A 22,408-nucleotide genomic window follows, 5' to 3' on the forward strand; every position below is an offset into this window, starting at 1 on the left:
ACCTGGCGGTTCCGATGGCAGGTGCGCAGTTTCTCGTGAATGTAGGGCTCACCGAGAATCCCCAGGAAAATTTTGGTTTCTTCGTAGCCCCAGTGCACACCTGGAGGAGAGGTACAGAGGTGAGCTGAGATGGTGCTGCTGATTGTGCGGAGGACAGCAGGAGACCCCCCACTCCTACCACAGCATCTCGGTGATTTCCGGAGAAACAGTCAAGCGGGTTTTCCTCTGTGATGGGACTCGATCCGACAATATGCACACGTTTATTTTTACACTCATACACATGACTCTTACATAATGGTTCTTCCTTTTTCTCGACTGCACACAGGAACAAAGGGCTGTCCCATTTGTACATAAAAATAGCCTTTCCTTGCCCTTTCCAGACGACTACAGTGTGCCCTGAATCCCCACGGCACCCCCGAAATGACCGGTCGCGGCGAGCTTTTCTCCAAACCCCGCTGACAGCGAGGACCCTGCCAGCTTGCTCATGACAAGGACTTACCAGCCGGACTCCGAAACAGGGCTGGGATTCCAGGGCTTCCAGACACTTCTTCGACCCCCAGTTCTTCCCCCTCAGAATCCTCCGTGACGGCTCCTAAATGCCCTTCTTCTACAGATGCTGTAGTGTGGCCGGGGTCCGGCCCCTGCTTCTCTGCCCTGCCTTCCAACACAGCCTCAGCCAGCACTGCCTCCTCCTGTCCCCAGCGGCGCCCCTGAAGCTCTGCATGCTCCACATCACAGGCCCTGTGCCCAAGAAGAGCCCCTGCCACCTCTGGAAGGGGGGTGGCGGCCCGTGGGCACATCAGGGCGTCCATCTCACGATAGAAGGGGCAGGTTCCCGGGGCGTGCGTGCTCCTGGCTTTGCGGTAGTGGGTCTGGAGGTTTTTGAACCGGTAGCGACACTGTTCCAGGGTCCGCGGGAAGCCGCGCTCCCGCAGCCGCTCGGCCACCAGCCGGTACACCTGGCGGTTCCGATGGCAGGTGCGCAGTTTCTCGTGGATCCAAGACTCACTGAGAATTCCCAAAAAAGTCTTGGTTTCCTCATAGCCCCAGTGCACCCCTGCCACCTTCTCATCCTCCAGGCCCTGCAACTCCAGCTCGTCCCACATCTTGGCTTTTCTCAGGACGGGCACGTGGCCAGGCTGGCCTCTCCCCCTGCCCGCTGCGGAGTCGCTGGCGTTCTCCTCTCCGGGACACTGAAGATCACGCCTCCGTGGGTCCTCCTCCTGCTCCACGTGGGAGCTGACACTGGGTAGGGGGGTTGGCAAATCTGTTTGCAGAGGGAGACACACAGAAGATACAGTGGTTTGGTGACTCTCATCCCAACCACCTTATATGCCAGGGAGGGGAGATACTATTCATTTTTTTTTTTAAGTCTGAAGGGATTCTCGGGAAGCCTCGGTAAAAGTAGTATTCAGGCTGCGAGGGAACAGTAAGAAAAAAATCCAGGCCCAAATCTAGACCTACACATGCACGTACATCTGTCCTGAAACAAATAAAATTCAGGCTCCCACCAGAGGCTTTACTGACCGTCTTCCTAAGATGGTCAGTAAATGTCAACACAATATTCTCTCTGGGTTCTAGAAACTCATCCTTGAGAGCACTGACTTTGGTATTAGATTACGGGTCTCTCTTCAAGCAGAATTGAGGGCTTTCAACAATATGATCCCAAAAAGGTCTGGGGTAGTGAACACTACAGATAACGCCACGGCTAACTTTGTACAGGAAAACGGTGCTCTTACCCGGCGAGACCTCACTTGCAGATTTCTCCCAACTTCTTTCCAGGTGGTTCCTCCATCCAGGTCCTGGCTGCCTCCGTGCCTCCTGGGAGATGTACACGGCCACATCGCCGAATGTCACCAACTCCTGGGAAAACATAACACCCTGTTCAAAAGGTGCCGCCTTGGGACAAAATGCCTCCCTATACGGCCTTCATCAGAGGGCAGGTGACGAAAAAGGCTGAGGAGAAACTAAAAAGTGAGTTTTCTTTGACTTTCAAAGGCAATAAAGGACGGGGAGGGAGCGGGGGAGAGAAAGAAAAGCCAGAAAGAAGCTAACATTTACGGAACACCAGGTGTGCTGTGCCAGATAGTTTCACACTTGCTCAGTTATACAGTCAGTATGTGGCAGAGCCAGCATTTGAACGCAGGACTCTCTGACCCTGAGGCTTTTGTTCCCTCCACGCCTCCACAGTCCTGCACACCATGTGGGCAAGACTCGGATATGGAAAGAAGGAAGTAACTATTCCTTTTAAGGCAAACGTGCCAATCAGCATGATCTTACAATCTCGGGCTCAAGGAAAAGAATGACTTAATACCATTCCTCACCACCTCAGCTGTGGTGCTGCCTTCCAGACGGAGGGGGGGGTTCAGCAACATTGTTCTGGCTGGTGAAATTCCGGAGCCTAATCGACAAAGTTACTGAGAACCCCCTCCGCCACCGCTGGGTAAAACTCTCTTGGCATCTCTGGTGAGCAAAAGAGTTGGCGGCAAAGGGCCCCCACTCGGATAGTGAAAGGCGTCCTAAGTAAGAGAAAGATCTGGCTCACCTGGGGGCTGTGCATCATCCCCTGGTCACTGCCGCCCTCCTCCACAGAAAGACCCAGAGTTCCAGGACCAGGCAGGGCTGTGGGGAAGAGAAAGGAGCTATGAGGAGACCACGTTTCTCAACTCCTCCTGAGGACGGGCCCAACTTAGTTCTGAAACAGAAGAGTCTTCCCCCTTCTCTTGGTGTCTGCTCTGTCCCAGCAAAGAAAGTTGGTGAAAAACCAAAATGAGGAGAGCTCCCAATTTTCCCCTTCCATCTCCATCCAGGTTACTGATGCAGTTTCATGATTTTCTTCGTCAGTTTTGATAACACATCTGCCTCATCCAAATTGGTCTGGGACACATGTACCTGTCCTGAGAATTTCTGTGCTTGGATTTGACCCCACCTTGTGCTTTCTCCACCAGCCAGACCTAAAGTCTGTGCCCAACCTACGGGGACAGTAACCTCACTCACACAAGGAGAGGTACCACAGGCTCCGCTGGGTACTTTTACAAAACATGCCAACCAAGGCCCTTCCTCCCTTCGGAGGTACCTGCCGAGGATCCCCCAAGCCTCGTTTCACCTGCCCCATCCTCCCACCTTCGGCACTCTGAGGGAACTGACCCACCCTCTCCCCAGGCTGCTGCTTCCTACCGCTCCTGTGCAAGGCTGGGAGTTCCTCTTCGGGACTGTGATGCCACTGTTCTTCCAGTTCTGGCTGTGAGTTCTTCACCACTGCCTGTAACAGACACATGAATCCTGTCTGTGCTTGCTTGAGATGGGCGTCTTGGGAAGCTAGTACTGATCCTCAGTGTTCCTTCTCCTCTGAGCATACCTCCTGTCCCTGTTCAAGGACTAGAGGGGTCGAAATTCTGTAGGCACTAAAACTTAACTATCCCAAGATGCAAAGAAGCAAAGGAGGAAATCAGTCTCCTGCAAATCACTGCAGTCCAGTAAGGAGTGTGGATGTGCAAAAGACTAACAGATAAGGTCTGGATCCCAGGCTCACTGCAATCTGCCCACCAGCCCTCCTGAGGCAAGACTCAGCCAACCAAAAATATAGCTGTTTTTCAATAGGACCCAAAGGTGCAATACTGGCCATAAAGACCAGTGAAGCCACTTGCGTCAGGCTGGCTGCTGACGAATGAGAGCTGTTCTCCAAAAAGAAACCAAAAACCAACCCACCCACCCACAAACCCTAGCTTTTCTGTCCTTCTGTGTGCACCTCCTCGCCCGGAGTGGTGTTCAAGCCGTTTTAAGCAATTCTCTTACTTAACGGCAGGGCCCCACACTCAGAGCAAGCGCTGTTACGCATTCTCTGAAGAGTCCGTCTGAGCGTGGAAGGAAAGCCGTAGCCACCAGGCCCAGGGAATGAGCAAATGCCACTTTGCCACGAACAGCAAAGTACGGCACATCACCCACACTGCTGGCAAACCAAGGGCACTCTCCCACTTCCTCCTGCTTTACCCAGAACAAGGTTCTCGCTTCTCACCTGGAGCCCCCGTCTCCCGGGCTCTTTCTGCAAGTCTTCCACCAGGGCCACGGCCTCCTCTCCACTCTCTGGATGCTTCTGTCTAACCCAGAACTGGATCTCCCGAGGAAGGACAGCCAGGAACTGTTCTAGCACTAGCAATTCCAGGATCTGCTCTTTCGTACACTCCTCTGGCCTCAGCCACTGATGACAGAGCTCCCGGAGTTGGATGAGAGCCTCCCGGGGTCCTGATGCTTGTTGATAGCAGAAATGCCAAAACCGCCGGCAGGAGGTCTCTGGTCCAGGGTCGCTCCTTTGGGAAATTTCCTGCTCCCAGTGGGAATCGTCTTCCAGCTTCACTCTTTGAAGCTCTTCTCGCGCTCGAGGAGTCTGGACTTGTGGGTCCCCAGCTACAGCCATCGTTCAGCTCACAGAAGAACCTTGCCACTGGGCTCTGAAGCTCAAAGCTCTTCCTTTACCTCAACGGGGAGCTACCATCAGATAGGAGTCACTAAGTAGAACTCGAAATTCTAGAGCCACGGATAATACATTACAGAGTGAATGCTAGTGACCATCACAAGTGCCAGCCCAGCAGGACTGAGGTGAAGAAAAGAGCCTTCGTGTCCTCCCCTCCCCATGTCCTGGTGCCCGTGGAGTCTGGCCCTGTGTCACTGGGGAAGCAGCTCCAGAAGTTTAAGAGGAGGGTCAAGAGCGGGTGATCTGATTGGAAAGTAGGGGGGCTTGAGGCTGTGTTTGCACAGCAATTTACTTGAGGCCGAGAAGATGTCACTCATCCACACTGACGAGTGAGGATGGACTGGAGAAGACAATGGGGACAATAAGCCGCCCACCCTCCCAAGCCACTGGTCTTCGGAACTAGAGTGTGACAAAGTCAATGTGGCAGGACAAGTACGAGAGGGCGCACAAGGTAGCAGCACCTTGGAGAGCAGCAGCTGGGTGGAGCTGGCTCTAACCTTTCAGAGATTCAAAGGGTCCAACCTCTAAACTGCCCTCACCTCTGGCTGGTCACCCCACTCGGGATTCCTCAGCCCTGGAATAACTCTCTCCCAAACAGGAAGATTTACCCTGGTTAGGATTACAAGCTTTAAGAGCAGAGATACTAAAAACAGACCCATACGGGATGTCAGGGCTGGCAGGAAAGTTAATACTTGGACTTCAACTCCCTCAAAGCTGGGCAATCGTGGCTCAGAGACCCCCAGAGACTTGCCCAAGGTCACATGGCTGGTGTTTGGCAGGAAATAAACAGGGGCTCAGCCCCTTGACCGTGGACTGGGGGACTGGCCCGCAGAGCGTGACTTACACCGGAAGGCTACTCTGCTCCGCGGGCGACCTTCTCTGGAAGTCTTATGGGGTAAATGCGGGCCCTGGGGACGGGGTCGCCTCAGCGGCTACAAGGCCAGGGTCCTCCCCGCCGAGTCCGGTGGGCGGCGCGAAGGAGGGCGCCGCCAGCACGAGGGCCGCATCTCGCCCGGGGGCCGCTCGCGGGGCGACGGGGCCTGGGCCTGAGACGGCGGGACCCTGGGTTTCGGTCCGGCCACGCCCACCCGGCGAGGGCGGCTAGGGCCCGAGGTGACAGCGGCACGCGCCAGCCGAGGCCCTGCGACGCCGGGGGGCTGGGGCCCGTGGCACCTTCTCCGCGGCCGCGCAACGTCCCCAAACGACCCTCGAACCCCCAGCCCGGACCCGGAGTCCTGGCGTTCGGACGTCCACTAAACACCGGAAGCGGAAACGCGATCCCCAGAAGGACTGGGTTTTGCCAGACTCCATTTCCCATAGGCCTCCGTGCCCGCAGACTGACAACAGCACTAGCCAATAAAATGTGAGAACGGCCTAGACGTCTGTGTTTCAGACGAATCACTGATGAGGGGTGGGACTTTACTGCACGCGGGATCTGGGAGTTCAGAGCCACAGCCTGGAGTAGACCCAGCGGAGGTGGTGTGATCCTACCCGCTCCCCGACTGCCGGGGGCCCTGAGTGAGAGAGAGGGAGAGCCTTTGGCGGCCCGGGGTCTGCGAGTGCGCCGCCGAGACTCCAATTCAGATTTTTCGCCACTTAAGAAAGTACTTTTCCGGCATGTTTGTCCACTATGGCAATGCTTTACCACCACCACCACCACCACCACCCCTCCACACACACACACACACACACACATCCACCACACACCCTCATTTCCTGCGTGCACAGCCCTGGGAGATTTAAGGTGAATACTTTGACCAGATGAATACTATTGACGCTTATTCATTCCAACAATCAGCCGTGGAACATTAACTTTGGCCCAAGCCAAACACTCCCTCCTCCTAAGGAATGCAGGCCAGCAGAGGATGCATTTTTATGAATTTATTTTTTGTATCTCTAGGTCCAACTTGGGGCTCAAACTCATGACCCGAGATCAAGAGTGGCATGCTCCAATGACTGAGCCAGCCAGGCGCCTCTGGTGGATGCAATTTTAAAATGCTGCCCTGAACAACCCACATATCTCCAATGCAGTGTGGTAAGTGCTAAAAGGTGCCTTCAAAGAATGTGGCTGGAAAGAAATACTGGAGAGCGACTGGGAGAGCCCAAGAGGGTAGAAGGTGCGGCCTCAGGGGAAGGGGGCAGGAAACTGCATTTTATTGAGCACTTACATTGCATATTTTCTCTGGTTTGGATCTGATAATGAATCCTGCATAGTAGGCCTCACTCCCTCTTTAACAGATGAAAGGTCCAAAATTCAATTAAAGGTGGGTGAAGCTGTGATTATTCCCACAGAAGGGGCAGCCTTGGGGGTGGGGAGGGGCAGGCAAGGGAAACACAGGATGGCAAGAGGGGCTTTCCAGAAAGCCCTAAGTCCAGTTGTGAGTCTGGGCCAGGAGAAGGCTTTGGGTTCCCACCATCAAGTCACAGAGAAGCTTTGCTTTTAGCATTTTCTATTAGTTTAAGATTTCCCTTGAAAAGAGGTTCCTCTGTTGTTGTTGGTTTTTTTTAACGTTTATTTATTTTTTGAGACAGAGAGAGACAGAGCATGAACGGGGGAGGGTCAGAGAGAGGGAGACACAGAATCTGAAACAGGCTCCAGGCTCTGAGCTGTCAGCACAGAGCCCGACGCGGGGCTCAAACTCACGGACCGCGAGATCATGACCTGAGCCGAAGTCGGCTGCTTAACCGAGTGAGCCACCCAGGCGCCCCTCCTCTGTTTAAAAAAAAGGGAAGAAAATTTAAAATTACTAATCCACGTCCCTGCCCTATTACCTTAACTCAGGGAGCTCCTGAGCACATGGAACTTCCACTGGAAGCAAAATCAAGCAGGGAGAGTGTAGCCCCAAACACAAGTCATATCGACCATCAACACCACATCCAGTACTTGAAGGGAGAAGACACGCATACGTGTCCTCAAGCTGTGGGCCACGCCCCTCAAAGAAAGGGACTAAAGGACCCCCAAAAGTCTACACACATGAGATACTTTCCCACTTGTGGCCTCCTGGTCCCTCAGAGGACAGTTGTCCTCAGAAACCTAGACAGGTGCATTTTTTGGTGAAAGCAGGCTACGTCTAGGTCAGAGTTAGCAATACTACCACGGATAGGGTTTTAGTGTTCTCTGCCGTACAGAGTGATCGACCTCCTCCGAGCAGCCTTCTGGAGTGGGCACAGCAAGCACTGTCATCAGTTTTGCAGATGTGGAAAATGAGGCTTCCGGAAGTGATTTGCCTCATCATAATGCTGGTTAGTGGCACAGGTGTGTCTAGAACCAGGTCTGGCAGGTCTCCAGGTTTTTTAAGTTTATTTTGAGAGAGAGAGAGAGAAAGAAAGAGCATGCTTTGGGGGGAGGGGCAGAGAGAGGGGGAGAGAGAGAGAACCCCAAGCAGGCTCCACACTGTCCGTGCAGAGCCGGAAGCGAGGCCTGATCCCGAGAACGGCGAGATCACAGCCTGAGCCAAAATCAAGAGTCCGTCATTTGACCAGCTGAGCCACCCAGACGCCCAACAGGTCTCTTTGGCTCGCAACCCACCATCCACTATGTCACAGATGCCAGGACACGAGTGGGAGGGAGACACAGGAGCCAGTAACTCTGAAGGCAGCGCCATTTGGGACAGCTAGGAGTGGCAAATGTCTGTACATCAGTTTCAGCAAGCGTTTGGTTTCTGGATCCCTGATGTATTTAGAAAAACATTGCACAGAGGTGTTTAGAAGCAGTGCATAAGGGGACAAGGATTTCCAGGTGAAGGAGATAAAAGCTTATCCTCCAGGAATTCGACAGATGACAGCCACATATAATGAGTGGAGACTATGTTCCCTAGGCCCACTGGACCATCCATCCAACTCATTTAACCAGTGATACTAACTTACCTGCGCAAGGACACCCGTCCAACAGGGAAACCTGGCAGAGTTAACAAGGCCATCTTGGGCACTGAGCAGACAGCATGGGGGGACACGGATAACAAGTGGTTTTGAAGCCCAGCATCTGTCCCCAGAGGGGCTCGTGGCTGGCGTCTGCCTGTCCCTCACATGACCGCTTCCTTTCATGTCCGGCTGCTCAAGTACTCTCTAATCACAAAGCCACCATTGCAGTCACTCAAGACCAGGAATGATGGGTGCTCTGAAGGAGGCTTGTGATAGGAGATCCCCCACCATAAATTAATAATTTGAGTTCTAGATTCTCTTGGTCTCTTGGAAATTGAGTTAGCAGGAGCCTGCCACCCAGGGTCCGGTCACCTCTGGGTAACTGGGGAAATCCAGTCTCTGCACCAGAAAGGCTGGGGACCAGAACTCTGCGGTCAGTTGGCCAAAGGTGCCCCCGCTGAGGCCTCCTGGCAGGCACGCCTGCCCTCAGACGCCAACAGTGTAAACAGGCAGTGGAGACGCTGTGTCTGCCAGGGCCTGGGAGCTCCAGGGGCCCGGGTGGTGTTTCCTTGGAGCCGGACTCCCCACCCCACAGCCGTTCCACAGCTGGCTCGGGCCTGCGAAGGGATGGAAAGTTATCAGAGCTGGGACACTGGGAAGAGCCAGCAGGAGAGGGGGAACCGGGGGCAGGTAGGCCCTAGAGCCACAGCCCCTGCTGACACCAGAGGCATGAGCTCAGTTGCACCGATGACTGGGTGGAGAGCCAAAGGGGATTCGCCACCAGCCGTCACCCCCCACCAGGCGAGGAAATCCTCCGTCTCAAAATCTGACCATTGTCCATACAATCCTACTTCCACTTCCTCTGGGGCCTGGGGCTATGTTATCAAATCATGAGAGTAGAAAAAGGAAGGGCCCTAATATTCTGTCCAGAAATTTGAAATAGTTTAACAGGGCCCGCCCGGGCAACAGGAGAGGTTAAAATGGCCGTGCGTGTGAAAAAACTCCAGGACCGTCCGGGAGGGACTGTGAGTGCCAGCCCAGCACCCTGGGTCCCTGCTGAGCTCCCTGTGAGGAGACAGGACTGCAAAGTCAGGGATAAGGGGCTGGGAAGAGCCACCACCGGTCACGTGGCCCCGTGCAAGGCAGGACCAATTCCAGTTGTGGGATCTTCTTGCTACCAGCTACAGGGAAGCCTCGTAGCCAGTGTTGTTTGCATTTCAGTGTTTGGTTCTTTTCTCCATTTTTTCCCATGGGTACTTCTCAGGGCTTTAATAACACAGTGACATAAAGCAGCAGGTGCCGGGCAGGTTACGCACCGGATTCCCCTCTGAGCCTCCACTCCCCCAGCCCCGAAGCGGGGATACGGACCTACCTCACAGGGTTGTCAAGATCAAGTGAGGCGTACGTGTAGAACGTAGCACAGAGCCTGTGCACAGCAGCTGCTCCCTGGGTTGTTACTGTAGGCTAGTGTGGCTTACCATAAAGTATAAAAATGCAACCCAAAGGGAAGAAAAATTCCATGAAAAAAGAAGTCTCTTTATGACTTGCCTCATACTGTAAAATGTCTACTAAAAGTCAAGTGGGGGGGGGGTGTGACTGGTGGCCCAAGTGTCTAGAACCAGGTCTGTCCAGCTCCCAACACTCCCTCTACTGTGCCAAACATGAGAACAGGGACAGGGTGACAAAGTACTGCTGGGCGTGGACCTGAGGGGCCTCTGGGATGTGGCGGTGCTGTTTCTTGGTCTGGGTGCTGGTTACATGGGTGTGTCCAGTTTGTAAGAGTGCCATGAGCTTACACTTTTGTGCACTTACCTGTGTTTTGTATTTTAAAATGTATATATTAGGGGCGCCTGGGTGGCTCAGTCGGTTAAGCGTCCAACTTCATCTCAGGTCACGATCTCACAGTTCATGGATTTGAGCCCCAAGTCGGGCTCTGCACTGACAGCTCGGAGCCTGGAGCCTGCTTTGGATTCTGTGTCTCCCTCTCTCTCTGCCCCTCCCCTGCTCACATTCTGTGTCTCTCTCAAAAATAAATGAACATTAAAAAAAAAAAACAATTTTAAAATGTATATATTAAAACAAGGGGGGGGGTCCTCAGGATATGTCATATGAACGCACTAGGATCAAAGGGTAAGAGTGAGATAAGATAGTCTCCAAGTCCCATTGCTTGTCCAGACAAGAGAAACATTGTGTACTAGACTCAGCTACAGGAAAGAACATGCCTAGTTTCCCACTGGCTTCTGACATCAGAACAGGTGTGATCATAACACATAGAAGGCAGAGGGGCAGAATCATGTCTGAGGCTCTGAGGTTGGACAGTCCTTGGGTGCAGGACGCAGGGTGAGGTCTGCCAGAGAAGAGCAGGGAAGGCCTCATGAAGAAGACGGTACCCAGACTGAGTTTTCAGAAATGTGCAGGTGTGCCCTCGGGAGGCCAGGCATCCCAGAACAGAACAGGAGACAGCGGGAGGACAAGGCAGGGCCTGTGGAGCACATTCAAGGGGAGCGGCCAGGGGGCGAGGATGGTCAGGGTACAGAGGTTCCTCAGAGGCCCATCAGGAAGACTTCATCTGTGCTCCAAGGAACACAGCCTTTCTGTAGGATGGGGAGCCCTGGGGGGGTTAAACCGGGTTGTGAGGGGCTCACACTCAGGCTGGCTACAGTTGAGGATGAAGAAGGAGGCAGGGAGGGAGCCTGTGGGCTACTGCAAGCATAAGGGTATGAACTATGCCCTGGGGTGGGGTGAGGCGGGAGCCGGGAGAGAGGTTAAAAAGGCAGAACTTGCAGGGTTTGGGTCCTGAAGGGCTCTGAGGGAGGGAGGAAGGAGTCTTGGGTGACTCCCAGGTTTGGGTTTGAGTGGGGCCATGCGATGGCAGTGCTACTCACAGAGCAAACACAAGGGAGGCCGGCAGGGAGGGGGCCTCCTGGACATGCTGAGTCTGAGGCTCTAGGAGACTGGAAAGCAGGGGTCGGGGAGTGACTGAGGGGGCGAGGCCCTGACCGGGAGAGAAGCGGCCACTGGTGCAGGTGGAGATGGCTTACTGCTACCCTGAACGGTGGCTCTCGGCTGAGCCTGGAGGAAGTGAGCCTGGAGGAAGTGAGGGTGCCACGGACAAGCTTGTTGCTCTGGGGCCGGGACGCTGAGGGAGGCCACACCGGACAGGTTCGGGGTTCTCAGGGAAGGTGAGCCAAGCTGGGTCTGGGAACGGCCAAAGGGTGCAAGGAGGCCCCTGAGGGCCCGGGAGAGGGGAGTGAGCAAGTCATGGAGAGGACCTGCTGAGTTGGACATGGGGGACGCCCCGAGGGTGAAGCGATCGTTTTTTTTTTTTCACCATTTATTCTAAATTTGAAATTTGTCCCTAAATTTGTAACTGTCCCAAGGCTGTTCCCATGAAACAAACATGATAAAACCTCAATCCCTAAATGCATGTACATTTAGGGGAAATAGCCTTTGTTACAGAGGTGTGACTGAATCACAGGCAAAGACATGGCCGAAGGAAATCTGCTGGGGGGCCGAAGTAGTCCCCCCCAGGGGGCCTGGGGCTTCCTGACGTCTTCCAGGGAAGAAGGCTGTGCCCTTGCATCCCGCACAGAGCCGCACGAAGGCCAGTGCATGCTGAGCCCCCCCTGCCTCCACAGATCCGCTCCAGGGGCAGGCAGGACAGGAAGTGACGGACTCTCAACCTTTCTAGGACCACAGACTGTCATCTCCCAACCTGATCTTCTGTCCCTTTTTTTCCTAAGATATTTTGTGTCCCTACTAGGTAGAGAGGAGTAAAAAAAAAAAAAAAAAAAAAAAAAAAAAAGGTTTTGCAAAGCTTAATATCAGCTCTTTTCTTGAGACTTAGAGGAAGAGAGCGCTAGTATCTTCTATGACCCAAATCCCAGAATTTGGTATCAGCTGGAAAACCACCGTATCCATCCAGACAGGTGGGATTATTCCTCCTACGAAAACTTCACGGAGTTTTCCTAGAACCTAGTACCCAACACCGTGATGGTACTTAAGTCCTCAATGTTTGCCAAATAAGTGAATGATGGGGATTTCATGGCCTACGTGGCTTGGTTTAACAACCATCACTGCCTAGGTTAGAAACGTCCTCCTTGTGTCTAATCTAGTTGATTCTGGATAGAGATGATTCCCAACGGCCTCCTTAGGAGGCTGCTGGCTTCTTAGCCAAACCTGCCACTCCATCTTGGTTGACAGACTGGATGCAGAGTCGGCCAAGGGCGATGGACAGGTGTGTGCACCGGTCAAGCACACAGATCTTGGTTCACCCAAAGGTGTGTTCTTTGAAGCCACTGACTTTGACTCCCTGAAGGTCTTGGGCCACTTTTGGCCTAGGGCAGGAGGTGAGTGGGTGGGAAGTGAGGTGTGTGGGTTTGCTAATAGTCCGGTCCACATTAGAAGGCAGACACAGGAAAAGAATGAGACTATTTTATTAGGCAATGTTGAGCATCCGTTCTCTAAGAACCAAGGCCCGTTGTGAGCACAGACTCCATGCGCTGGAGGAGGTGGTTTCATATTTCCCAGAAACACTTTATCTGCTCTCCTCTTCCTTATAACAACCCCCTTGACCTGCTACCATCCCCTGGTCTCTACGGTTTCAAGGCTCGAGGACCCAACCACAAAGCGCTGGTAGCATCCCCAGACCAAGGATGACACCTGTTAGAACAGCCCCTGATTCAAGCTCACATCCCTCCGGGGGACAGACTGTGTGTCCTCAAAATCAACACTTCCTTAAAAATATGAAAGTATACAAAAGCTACCAGACAGAATTCTATCTCTGCATATAGAACATAAAAAATAGAAGAACGGGAATGGCCAGTGCAGAGAGATGATCTGGGGGCTGTTTATCTGTGGGGGTGAAGACACAGGCCCCCCTGAAGAGTGCAGGGCTGTCCCACCCTCGATGAGACAGAAACCACCATCGGCCAGGGGTAGGCAGTGGGGGTCCCCAACTTCACTTCCCACTCAAAAACCAAAACTCCACAAAAACCAGTGCATTCCCCCAGCAGCCGACTTCCCACGGGACAGTAAGCAGAGACACAGGCAAATGTGTACATCCCCGTTTATACCCTTCCTGGTGGGCCCTGTTCAGCTCTTAACCAACGGAAAGCCTACCAGGACGCTGGCTCCAGGGCCTACAGCCTGGTGTTTAGGTGTTCCTGACGCTTTCTACAAACAGAAACGGCCTTTGCCTTCACGTGGAGGACCCAGAGCCGGACAAGCCCATCCACCCTGACCTGCCATCAAAGCCCAGGACGCACGCCAGGAAGAGTGGGTTTGGACGGGGCACCCTGGCGTGCCAGCAGCTCGGGGTCAAGGCACCTCAACCCAGCGAGGTGGGGGCGAAACCACCAGCACCCGTGGACCGTATTTCCGAGGACTCAGCCTGGGCTGGGGGCACGCGGCCTTCCGTTCCACATGCGAAACACCCCACCCCCACCCCACCCCGTCCCACTAGAGAGAGGACCGAGGCACAGAGCACCGGGACGCAGGACGCCAGTCGCGCCTGGAAACGAAGCAGTGAGAAGACCCGACCCTCCGTCCCCGTGCCCTGTTCTGGGGGTTCGCCTGCGACCACCGAGGTGTGTTAGAGATGGGGACGGGGGAGGGCGAGGTCCCCGCAAAAGTCCCCAGAGACCGCTTAGGGAGCATGGCTCTCCCGGAGGGACCTCGGTGTCCCGGGGCCCTTCTGCCGCCTCAGCCCAGCTTGTCCTTCACGTGAGTCCTCTGATGGGTGATGAAGTTGGAGCTGTTGCTGAAGCCCTTGCCGCAGTCGGGGCACTTGTAGGGCTTCTCCCCGGTGTGGGTGCGCTGGTGGACGATGAGCACCGAGTTCCAGCTGAAGCCCTTCCCGCACTCGGGGCAGCGGTACGGCTTGTCGCCCAGGTGGGCTCGCTGGTGCATGACGAGGACGGAGCCGCGGCTGAAGCTCTTGCCGCACAGGACGCACCGGTAGGGCCTCTCGCCGGTGTGCGTCCGTCGGTGCGCCGCCAGCTGGGAGCGCTGGCCGAAGCTCTTGCCGCAGTCGCCGCAGCGGTGCGGCTTCTCGCCCGTGTGGATGCGCTGGTGCTTGACGAGGTTGGAGCTCCAGCTGAAGCTCTCCCCGCACGTCAGGCACTCGTAGGGCTTCTCGCCCGTGTGCGTGCCCTGGTGCGCGATGAGGCTGGAGCTCTGGCTGAAGCTCTTGCCGCACTCGCCGCACTTGTAGGGCTTCTCCGGCAGGTGCGTCCTGCGGTGCGTGGCCAGGTTGGAGCTGCGGCTGAAGCTCTTGCCGCACTCGCCGCACCGGTAGGGCTTCTCGCCGGTGTGCGTCCTGCGGTGCGTGATGAGCGCCGAGCTCTGGCTGAACCTCTGCCCGCAGTCGGGGCACCGGTAGGGCTTCTCGCCCGTGTGGATCCGCTGGTGCCGGATCAGGTTGGAGTTGTAGCTGAAGCTCTCCCCGCACTCCTTGCACGCGTACGGCTTCTCGCCGGTGTGGATGCCCTGGTGCGTGTTAAGGCTCGAGCGGTTGCCGAAGCTCTTCCCGCACTCGGGGCACGAGTAGGGCTTCTCCCCCGTGTGGGTCCGCTGGTGGGCGATGAGGTTGGGGCTCCTGCTGAAGCTCTTGCCGCACTCGGCGCACTGGAAGGGCTTCTCCCCCGTGTGGATCCTCTGGTGGGTTATGAGGTTGGCGCTCCGGCTGAAGCTCCTCCCGCAGTCCCTGCATTTGTAAGGCTTCTCCCCCGTGTGCGTGGTCTGGTGTCTGCTGAAGTTGGAGCCGTCGCTGAAGCTCTTCCCGCACTCGCCGCACTTGTAGTACTTCTCCCCCGTGTGGGTCCGCTCGTGCGTGATCAGGTGGGACTTCCGGCTGAAGGTCTTCCCACACTGCGGACACTCGTAGGGCTTCTCCCCCAGGTAGGTGCCCTGAAGGCCGATGAGCCGTCCCACCTCCCGGCCCTGGGCCGCCACCTCCCTGCGGCCCCCGGCCGGGGCCCCTCCCCGGCGCCCCCCGGGGCCACGGTCTCTCTCCAAGTCGCTTTCCCAGCCAGGCCGCTGAGTGCCCGCCCCGTCGGGCCTCTCCGGCAACATCTGCCGTGATTCCGCGTCCTCGAACATATCTTGATTGGAGTTCTCCCCATCCTCGCTCTGGATCTCAAAATCTGAAACAGGGAAGAAAAACACGTTTCTTCAATTTGTACTCAATCTCCTGTAATGATGAGGAAAGGAAAGCAGAGTGAAATCTTTTACAAACTAAACTTTGTTTTCAAAGCAGGCTCCATGCTTGGGGCACCTGGGTGGCTCAGTCAGTTAAGTGTCCAACCTGGGCTCGGGTCACGGTCTCCCAGTCCCTGAGTTCGAGCCCCACGTGGGGCTCTGTGCTGACAGCTCGGAGCCTGAAGCCCGCTTCAGATTCTGCGTCTCCCTCTCTCTCTGCCCCTCCCCTGCTCACGCACGCGCTCTCTCGCTCTCTCTCGCTCTCTCTCTCTCTCTCTGTGTCACAAAAATAAACACTAAAAAAATAAAAATAAATAAAGTAGGTTCCATGCCCAATGCGGAGCTCCAACTCACAACCCTGAGATCAGGAGTCACACGCTCTACTGACTGAGCCAGCCAGGCTCCCCTAAAATTTAAACTAATGAAAACGAAGAGGCCAAGGAATACTCAAAACTTTTAAAAACCACGTGGATTTCTGGGGCGCCTGGGTAGCTCAGTCAGTTAGGCGTCCGACTTCAGCTCAGGTCATGATCTCATGGTTCGTGAGTTCGAGCCCCTCGTTGGGCTCTGTGCTGACGGCTCGGAGCCTGGAGCCCGCTTCAGATTTTGTGTCTCCTTCTCTTTCTGCCCTGCTTGCGCGCTCTCTCTGTCTCACAAAAATAAAAAAAATGTTAAAAAAGAAAGAAAGAAAAGAAAAAAACCAGGCTGATTTCCTTTCCTTCTGATTATCTGGTTGTCAGACCTCATACCCATGTGGTAATCACCCAGAATTTCTAAGAGTTAAAGATTCGGGTCCCACATCTGTATCTGTTTCTACACTGGGAAATGAAGTCAGGTGGGGATGTGAAAATCCTAATCAAGGGAAAACAACAGGGAACACAATGACCCCCAAAACTCACCAAGGTGCTATATGCCTAACAGGTGCTCAATTAAATTTGGTGAATGAATGAATACGTTTTTCATTGGTGCCGGAGAAATTTCCCTAAAACTCAGTCTCTTTTCAGGGGTGCCTGGGTGGCTTAGTTAAGCATCCAGCTCTTGGTTCCGGCTCAGGTCGTGATCTCATGGTTTCATGAGTTCGAGCCCCGCGTCAGGATATTCTCTCACCCTCTCTCTCTGCCCTTTCCCCACTCACGCTGTCTCTTTCTCTCAAAAATAAATTAAAAAGCTTTAAAAAAAAAAAGATTATATAATAATCTCATGCATCACACTATGGTGTTAATAATCGAACTAGATTTTAAGTAAGACAGATGAGATAACAGGGCCTCTGCAAAAAGGACTTCCAGGTGTCTATATAGATGACTGGAAGCACTGGGCAGTTAAAAGAGCCCTAAAATTTCTCTGCAGTAGAATGGACCTCCCATCGGTAATACAAAGTATCTACCTTCCAGAAACTTGTCAAACTACCGCCCAGTACTTATCAAACATTTGGGTGAAAGAAGTCATTCGGGAGGATCCCTGAAAAGACATGCATTCCCTTCCTTAGCGGAGAGACTCTGAAGTCTATCCCAAGATCAAACCAGAGCAGTGGAGAGCCGTTAGCCTGGATCGCACTGTTCTGATCCTCGCAGAACTGAACCGTGTGTTGATTTAATGACTCTGGCCCATAGTCACGAGCAGTCTGAGAAGTGTCATCAGAAATTAATGGCTGTCGGGAACGTTAACACTGCCAGGAAGTTGTTGGCAACATTGTTTATACCACACAATGTCCTCTTGATGAGCGAGAAGGAAATTTCCCTGTAACCGAAATTCCCAAAAGAACCACTCTCTGATCAACACATTTGTGTTTGCCTCACACCTCTGGTGATGGCTCCCCCTCTCTGCCTTGCCTGCTTGGAAGCTTGGAGCCAAAAGCTCAGAGAAAGAATACTGGATGTTTGTCCCGCCTGCAATCTGTGTTCTTTCTTCTCATTTTCCCCTCCCATTATTTTCCTTTTTGCTATAATTTCCTTGTGCCCCTTTCTTTTTTCTGTTCTTTCTTTTCTTTCTCCCTTCCTTCCTTCCTTCCCTCCCTCCCCTTTCTTTCTCTCTCTTTCTTTCTTTTTGGCTAATCTCCGTAACGTTCCAATTTTAGGACATGTGCTACCGAAGCGAGCACCCTTGTGCAGTTTCCGTAAGCTGTCTTTAATTCTTTTTTGGAATTCTGTAGGGTACAGAAGTAAATCAATGATTTATTGATAAGGATGACAGGCTGATTATCCCTAACACCTAACTTAAGACCTCCAGAAAAGAGCAGATCCATCCAGAGCAGGGAAGACAATTAGTAAAATAATTATACAAAGTCCTAGTGACCCTTCCATGACTGAAGCTAAGAAATCGTTTATTTAATTTTTTTTAACGTTTATTTATTTTTGAGACAGAGAGAGACAAAGCAGGAATGGGGGAGGGTCAGAGAGAGGGAGACACAGAATCTGAAACAGGCTCCAGGCTCTGAGCCGTCAGCACAGAGCCCGACACGGGGCTCGAACTCACGGACCGCGAGATCATGACCTGGGTCGAAGTCGGCCACTTAACCGACTGAGCCACCCAGGCGCCCCAGAAATCGTTTATTTAAAGTTAGATGCTTGATTCCATGATTATGAGTTTCTGCAAGGTAAGGTAAATTTCCGTATGTGCACATGATCAAATCTGCCACGCATCCCTCAGGGAGAACCCAGGTTCTAGCCGTGCCATCAGTCAATACTGGCTGAGACTGTACTTAAACTCACAGGTAGACATAAGGGTACATTTCATGCTCACTAACACACACTCTGCTGGTAGTGTGTGGGCCCCTACACCTGCCCTCTGGCCCCAGGTCTCCAGGGACCGGTGCAGGCGTGAGGGGCCCGGTGCATGTTCCCACGAGGCCAGGACCAGGAGTTCTGCGCGTCCTCAGCTTCCTGCAACGGTTTCCCAAGGTTCTAGCACAGAGGTCTGCCATCACCACTCTTCTACAAGGTCCTCCAGGCAGACGCCCTGCCCTGGTTTATTTTCGGCAAGCCAACACTACCCAAGACATGTTTTTAAAATGACTTTACTAGTTGTTCTCTTCTGAACAAGGACACTAGCTAATAAGCTTTTCCGCTGCCTTAAAATCAGAAGAACTGGTTGGTGTGTTCTGGAACGAGCTCAGAAGCAACAGGGAAGATGAACAGAACCCAAACTCCATTTGCAGTGAGATTAGGGAGCACATTAATCTGCAGACACCAAAATACATACAAGGGCTTCCAAAAACAGCAGAGACTGGGCAGAGGCCGAGGAGGCAGGAAGTGAAGAGAATAAACATGGAAAGTGGGTGCGGGGGGAGTGGGGGGGGGGACTAAGGGCAACTGATCTCAATAAGCTCAGAAAGTCACTTCCTGAAGGTAAGGGACTCACCCTCAAGAGCAACAGTGCATGTGGGACCTGGGCAAGCGGGGCTGGCTTTGGGAGGTCAGGCTGCAACCAGAATCACCCACATGAGCCACCTATGCAGGGAGCGTCTGTTTCTGCGAAGCGGAGGAGAGAGCCTCTGACCCTCACATTAATCATGGGAATTATTCCTGAGAAAGCGACATAGGTCACACGTTAAAACAACACTAAGCAAAGCAACTGCCTGTAGGAAGGCCGGCTGCGAAGTGAACGGTCGAGAAAGAGCTGGAGCGAGAAAGAGCCGGAGGGTGGCGGCGGGGCTCCGGGAGGCAGGGGAAGTCCGGAGACGAGAGGACAAGATGAGGACACAAAGGAAAAGAGGCAGACGGGAAAGCTCAGAAAGGGGGAAGGGGGACCCAAATAAGAAAAGCAGTGAAAAGAAGGGGACAGAGAGGACGAGGGGTTAAAGAGAAGGGCGGAAACGGACCAAAGGAGAGGCCACGCGCACAGAACTGGAGTTAGTGAGGAAAGAGAACTAAACCAAGGAACAGAACAAACACTAAAAGTGTAACCTATGAAGCTACAAGGACCCTTGAAAGGTGCGCTGTGTCAGGAAAACCAGCCCAGAGTGGTTAGCGACGAGACGGGACAACAAGGCCCCAATCACTCACATGGGGGAGGAGAACCAGCTGGGCTGAGACTTCTCCGCGGGGACATTCAGCGCCTCAGGCGGCAAGAGCCTCAAGGCAGCCCAGGAAAGCAAAGGTGGGCCGGGGATCTCGTGTTCAACAAAACCCCCAAGGATCAGGCCTGCAGGCCAACAGCGCTGAATCTGCACAAAGTCACAGAATGTGGGTCCTAGGAGCCCTTCTTGAAGAAACTACCAGGAGGTGAGCTTCGGTCAACCAAGAGATGAAGGCAACCCTGGAGCAAAAGGGCTGGGGATGAACGCCTGATAGCACGTCTCACACTACTGGGGCGATTACGATGAGAAAAGAGAACGTCAAGGTTACAGAGCGGTGCAGAAGTGATACTCTAGCCAAAATCGGGGCTGAGAGAAGGTGGGTGGGAGACGGGACGTGTTCACTGATTGCCTCATCTGGATACCCAGGAATTCAAAGCGCATCACGAAAAATTGGCAAATTGTGCACTCGAAGTGTGTCTTTATCAGTACAAAAACGGGCGCCTGGGTGGCTAGATAGGTTAAGTGTCTGACTTCGGCTCACGTCATGATCTCGCAGTTCGTAAGTCAGGCCTTGTGCTGACAGCTCAGAGCCTAGATCCTGGAACCTGCTTTGGATTCTGTGTCTCCCTCTCTCTCTGCCCCTCCCCTACTCGCCCTCTGTCTCTCTCAAAAATAAGTAAACATTAAAAAAAATTTTTTTAATAAATAAACATTAAGGAGCACCTGGCTGGCTCGATCAGTGGAGCGTGCCACTCTTGATCTCGGGGTTGTGAGTTCGAGCACCATGTTGGATGTAGAGATTACTTAAAAAAAAAAAAAAAACTTGAAAAAATCTTAAGATTACTGACTAAAATCAGGGGTGGGAAGGAGAGGGACTATCTTTGCCAGATGTTAAAACCTATTACCAAATCTCAAGAATGAAAATATAAATTGACAATAAGACCAACAAAGCAACACAGTAACTCTAGAAATAGACTCAAGGACATGTGAATTCAGAATTTGATGCAGGTGTCACATGAAAAGACAGACGAGTGGAAGGGAAACAAGAATCCATATAATGACTCTGGGACTTTAACGTATGATAAAGGCAGCCTCTCAAATCCGTGGAGAAGAGACACGACATTGAGTAAATGAGGCTGGACGACTGATTAGGCCACATGGAAAAATCTGAGTTGGATCCCATACCAGGAAAAATCCCAACTAGATCGAAGATTTAAACGTAAACAAAACAAAAACAGTGTCAAACAATTAGATGAAAATATGAGAGAATTCCCTTATAATAGGAAAGCTTTTAAATTTTTTTTTAACGTTTATTTATTTTTGAGACAGAGAGAGACACAGCATGAACGGGGGAGGGGCAGAGAGAGAGGGAAACAGAATCAGAAGCAGGCTCCGAGCCATCAGCCCAGAGCCCGACGCGGGGCTCAAGCTCGCGGACCGAGAGATCGTGACCTGAGCTGAAGTCGGACGCTTAACCGACTGAGCCACCCAGGCGCCCCTGGGAAAGCTTTTAAAAGTGATGCTTAACTTTATGTGATTATCTTCTATCACCTCATTACACCCCCTTCCGCCGTCTGCAGCTTAAGAACCAGTCCTACCCCCCTTTACTAGACAAAGAGGCAAGACTGTGATATTCCGGGAAAGGCCAGAGGAGGGATGGGAGTTATTTAAAAGCTGCTCTCTGGGGCGCCTGGGTGGCGCAGTCGGTTAAGCGGCCGACTTCAGCTCAGGTCACGATCTCGCGGTCCGTGAGTTCGAGCCCCGCGTCGGGCTCTGGGCTGATGGCTCAGAGCCTGGAGCCTGTTTCGGATTCTGTGTCTCCCTCTCTCTCTCTGCCCCTCCCCTGTTCATGCTCTGTCTCTCTCTGTCCCAAAAATAAATAAACATTGAAAAAAAAAATTAAAGGGGCGCCTGGGTGGTGCAGTCGGTTAAGCGTCCGACTTCAGCCAGGTCACGATCTCGCGGTCCGTGAGTTCGAGCCCCGCGTCGGGCTCTGGGCTGATGGCTCAGAGCCTGGAGCCTGTTTCCGATTCTGTGTCTCCCTCTCTCTCTGCCCCTCCCCTGTTCATGCTCTGTCTCTCTCTGTCCCAAAAATAAATAAACGTTGAAAAAAGAAAAAAGCTGCTCTCTGATAGCAGAGAGGCACAGGAGCCATTCTGAAGGACAGAAGAGTGGCCCTTCGAGTGATCTGCCTTCACAAGGGCCTCCACGGGAAACACAATCACCGAGGTGGGAAGGATGAAGGATCCTGGCCCCTTCTGAGCATCTCAAGAAAGACGGGCACGGGTGAAGTCAAAAGAGTACAAAGTAGGGGTGCCCGGGTGGTTCAGTCAGTTAAGCGCCCAACTCTTGACCTCAGCTCAGGTCTGGATCTCAGGGTCGTGAGTTCAAGCCCCGCGCTGGGTTCCACGCTGGGTTCCACACGCTGGACATGCAGCCGACTCAAAAAAAAAAAAAAAAAAAGTACAAAGTAGAGTGCATTTGAGCTCAGGCAGCTCCCTCCTTTTTTTATTGGTGGCCAATGAAGAGCATGAAGATTCAGAAACGGCTAGGTCAGATGCACGGGGAGTGTCTTCACCAACACGTGATGCGTGGGGCGGGAAGAGCCGGTCGGGCTGGGAATTTTCTTTCCAAAGGAACTTCACGAGTCGACGTCGTATCTTCTATTACAAGATGCCAAGAGGAGCATATTCTGCAGATGTGGCTGCAAAGAGGGAGGCTGGCAGGAAGGAAGGAGGATGTGGTAGGAAGGCCCAGATCTCCAGGACAGAAAACTCCAGAGATGAGTCAGGTGTTAAGGAAATAAGGAAGAGAGGGTCACATTTTCTAAATAACTTCTCTCCCCTAAAACTACTGAAGTA

At 53.1% G+C, this 22,408-nt stretch overlaps 2 protein-coding genes across 5 annotated transcripts in view; both read right to left on the reverse strand.

The window, feature by feature from the left end:
- ZSCAN2 (zinc finger and SCAN domain containing 2) overlaps window positions 1-22,408 on the reverse strand; it is a 39,727-nt gene that overhangs the window by 6,166 nt on the left and 11,153 nt on the right. Inside the window, exon 3 of one of the 4 annotated variants that reach the window (XM_040493577.1) lies at window positions 14,121-15,477. In XM_040493577.1, the coding sequence (XP_040349511.1) occupies window positions 14,121-15,477 (1,357 nt within the window). Of the gene's footprint in view, window positions 1-12,751; window positions 15,478-22,408 lie in introns of those variants that run through there. The other 3 variants (XM_040493575.1, XM_040493574.1, XM_040493576.1) reach the window with 3 other exon arrangements.
- LOC121042574 (zinc finger and SCAN domain-containing protein 20-like) lies at window positions 3-5,719 on the reverse strand (the record flags this gene model as incomplete). The annotated part of the gene is made up of 6 exons (XM_040493915.1): window positions 4,016-5,719; window positions 3,178-3,262; window positions 2,546-2,622; window positions 1,740-1,863; window positions 500-1,267; window positions 3-100 (listed from the first exon to the last, which is right to left on the reverse strand). Coding segments are annotated over exons 1-6 (1,551 nt in total), but the record flags the coding sequence as incomplete, so codon positions are not given.

Source organism: Herpailurus yagouaroundi, unplaced genomic scaffold (assembly GCF_014898765.1).
Source record: "Herpailurus yagouaroundi ecotype Mexico unplaced genomic scaffold, PumYag 185, whole genome shotgun sequence".
NCBI classification, from domain to species: domain Eukaryota; kingdom Metazoa; phylum Chordata; class Mammalia; order Carnivora; family Felidae; genus Herpailurus; species Herpailurus yagouaroundi.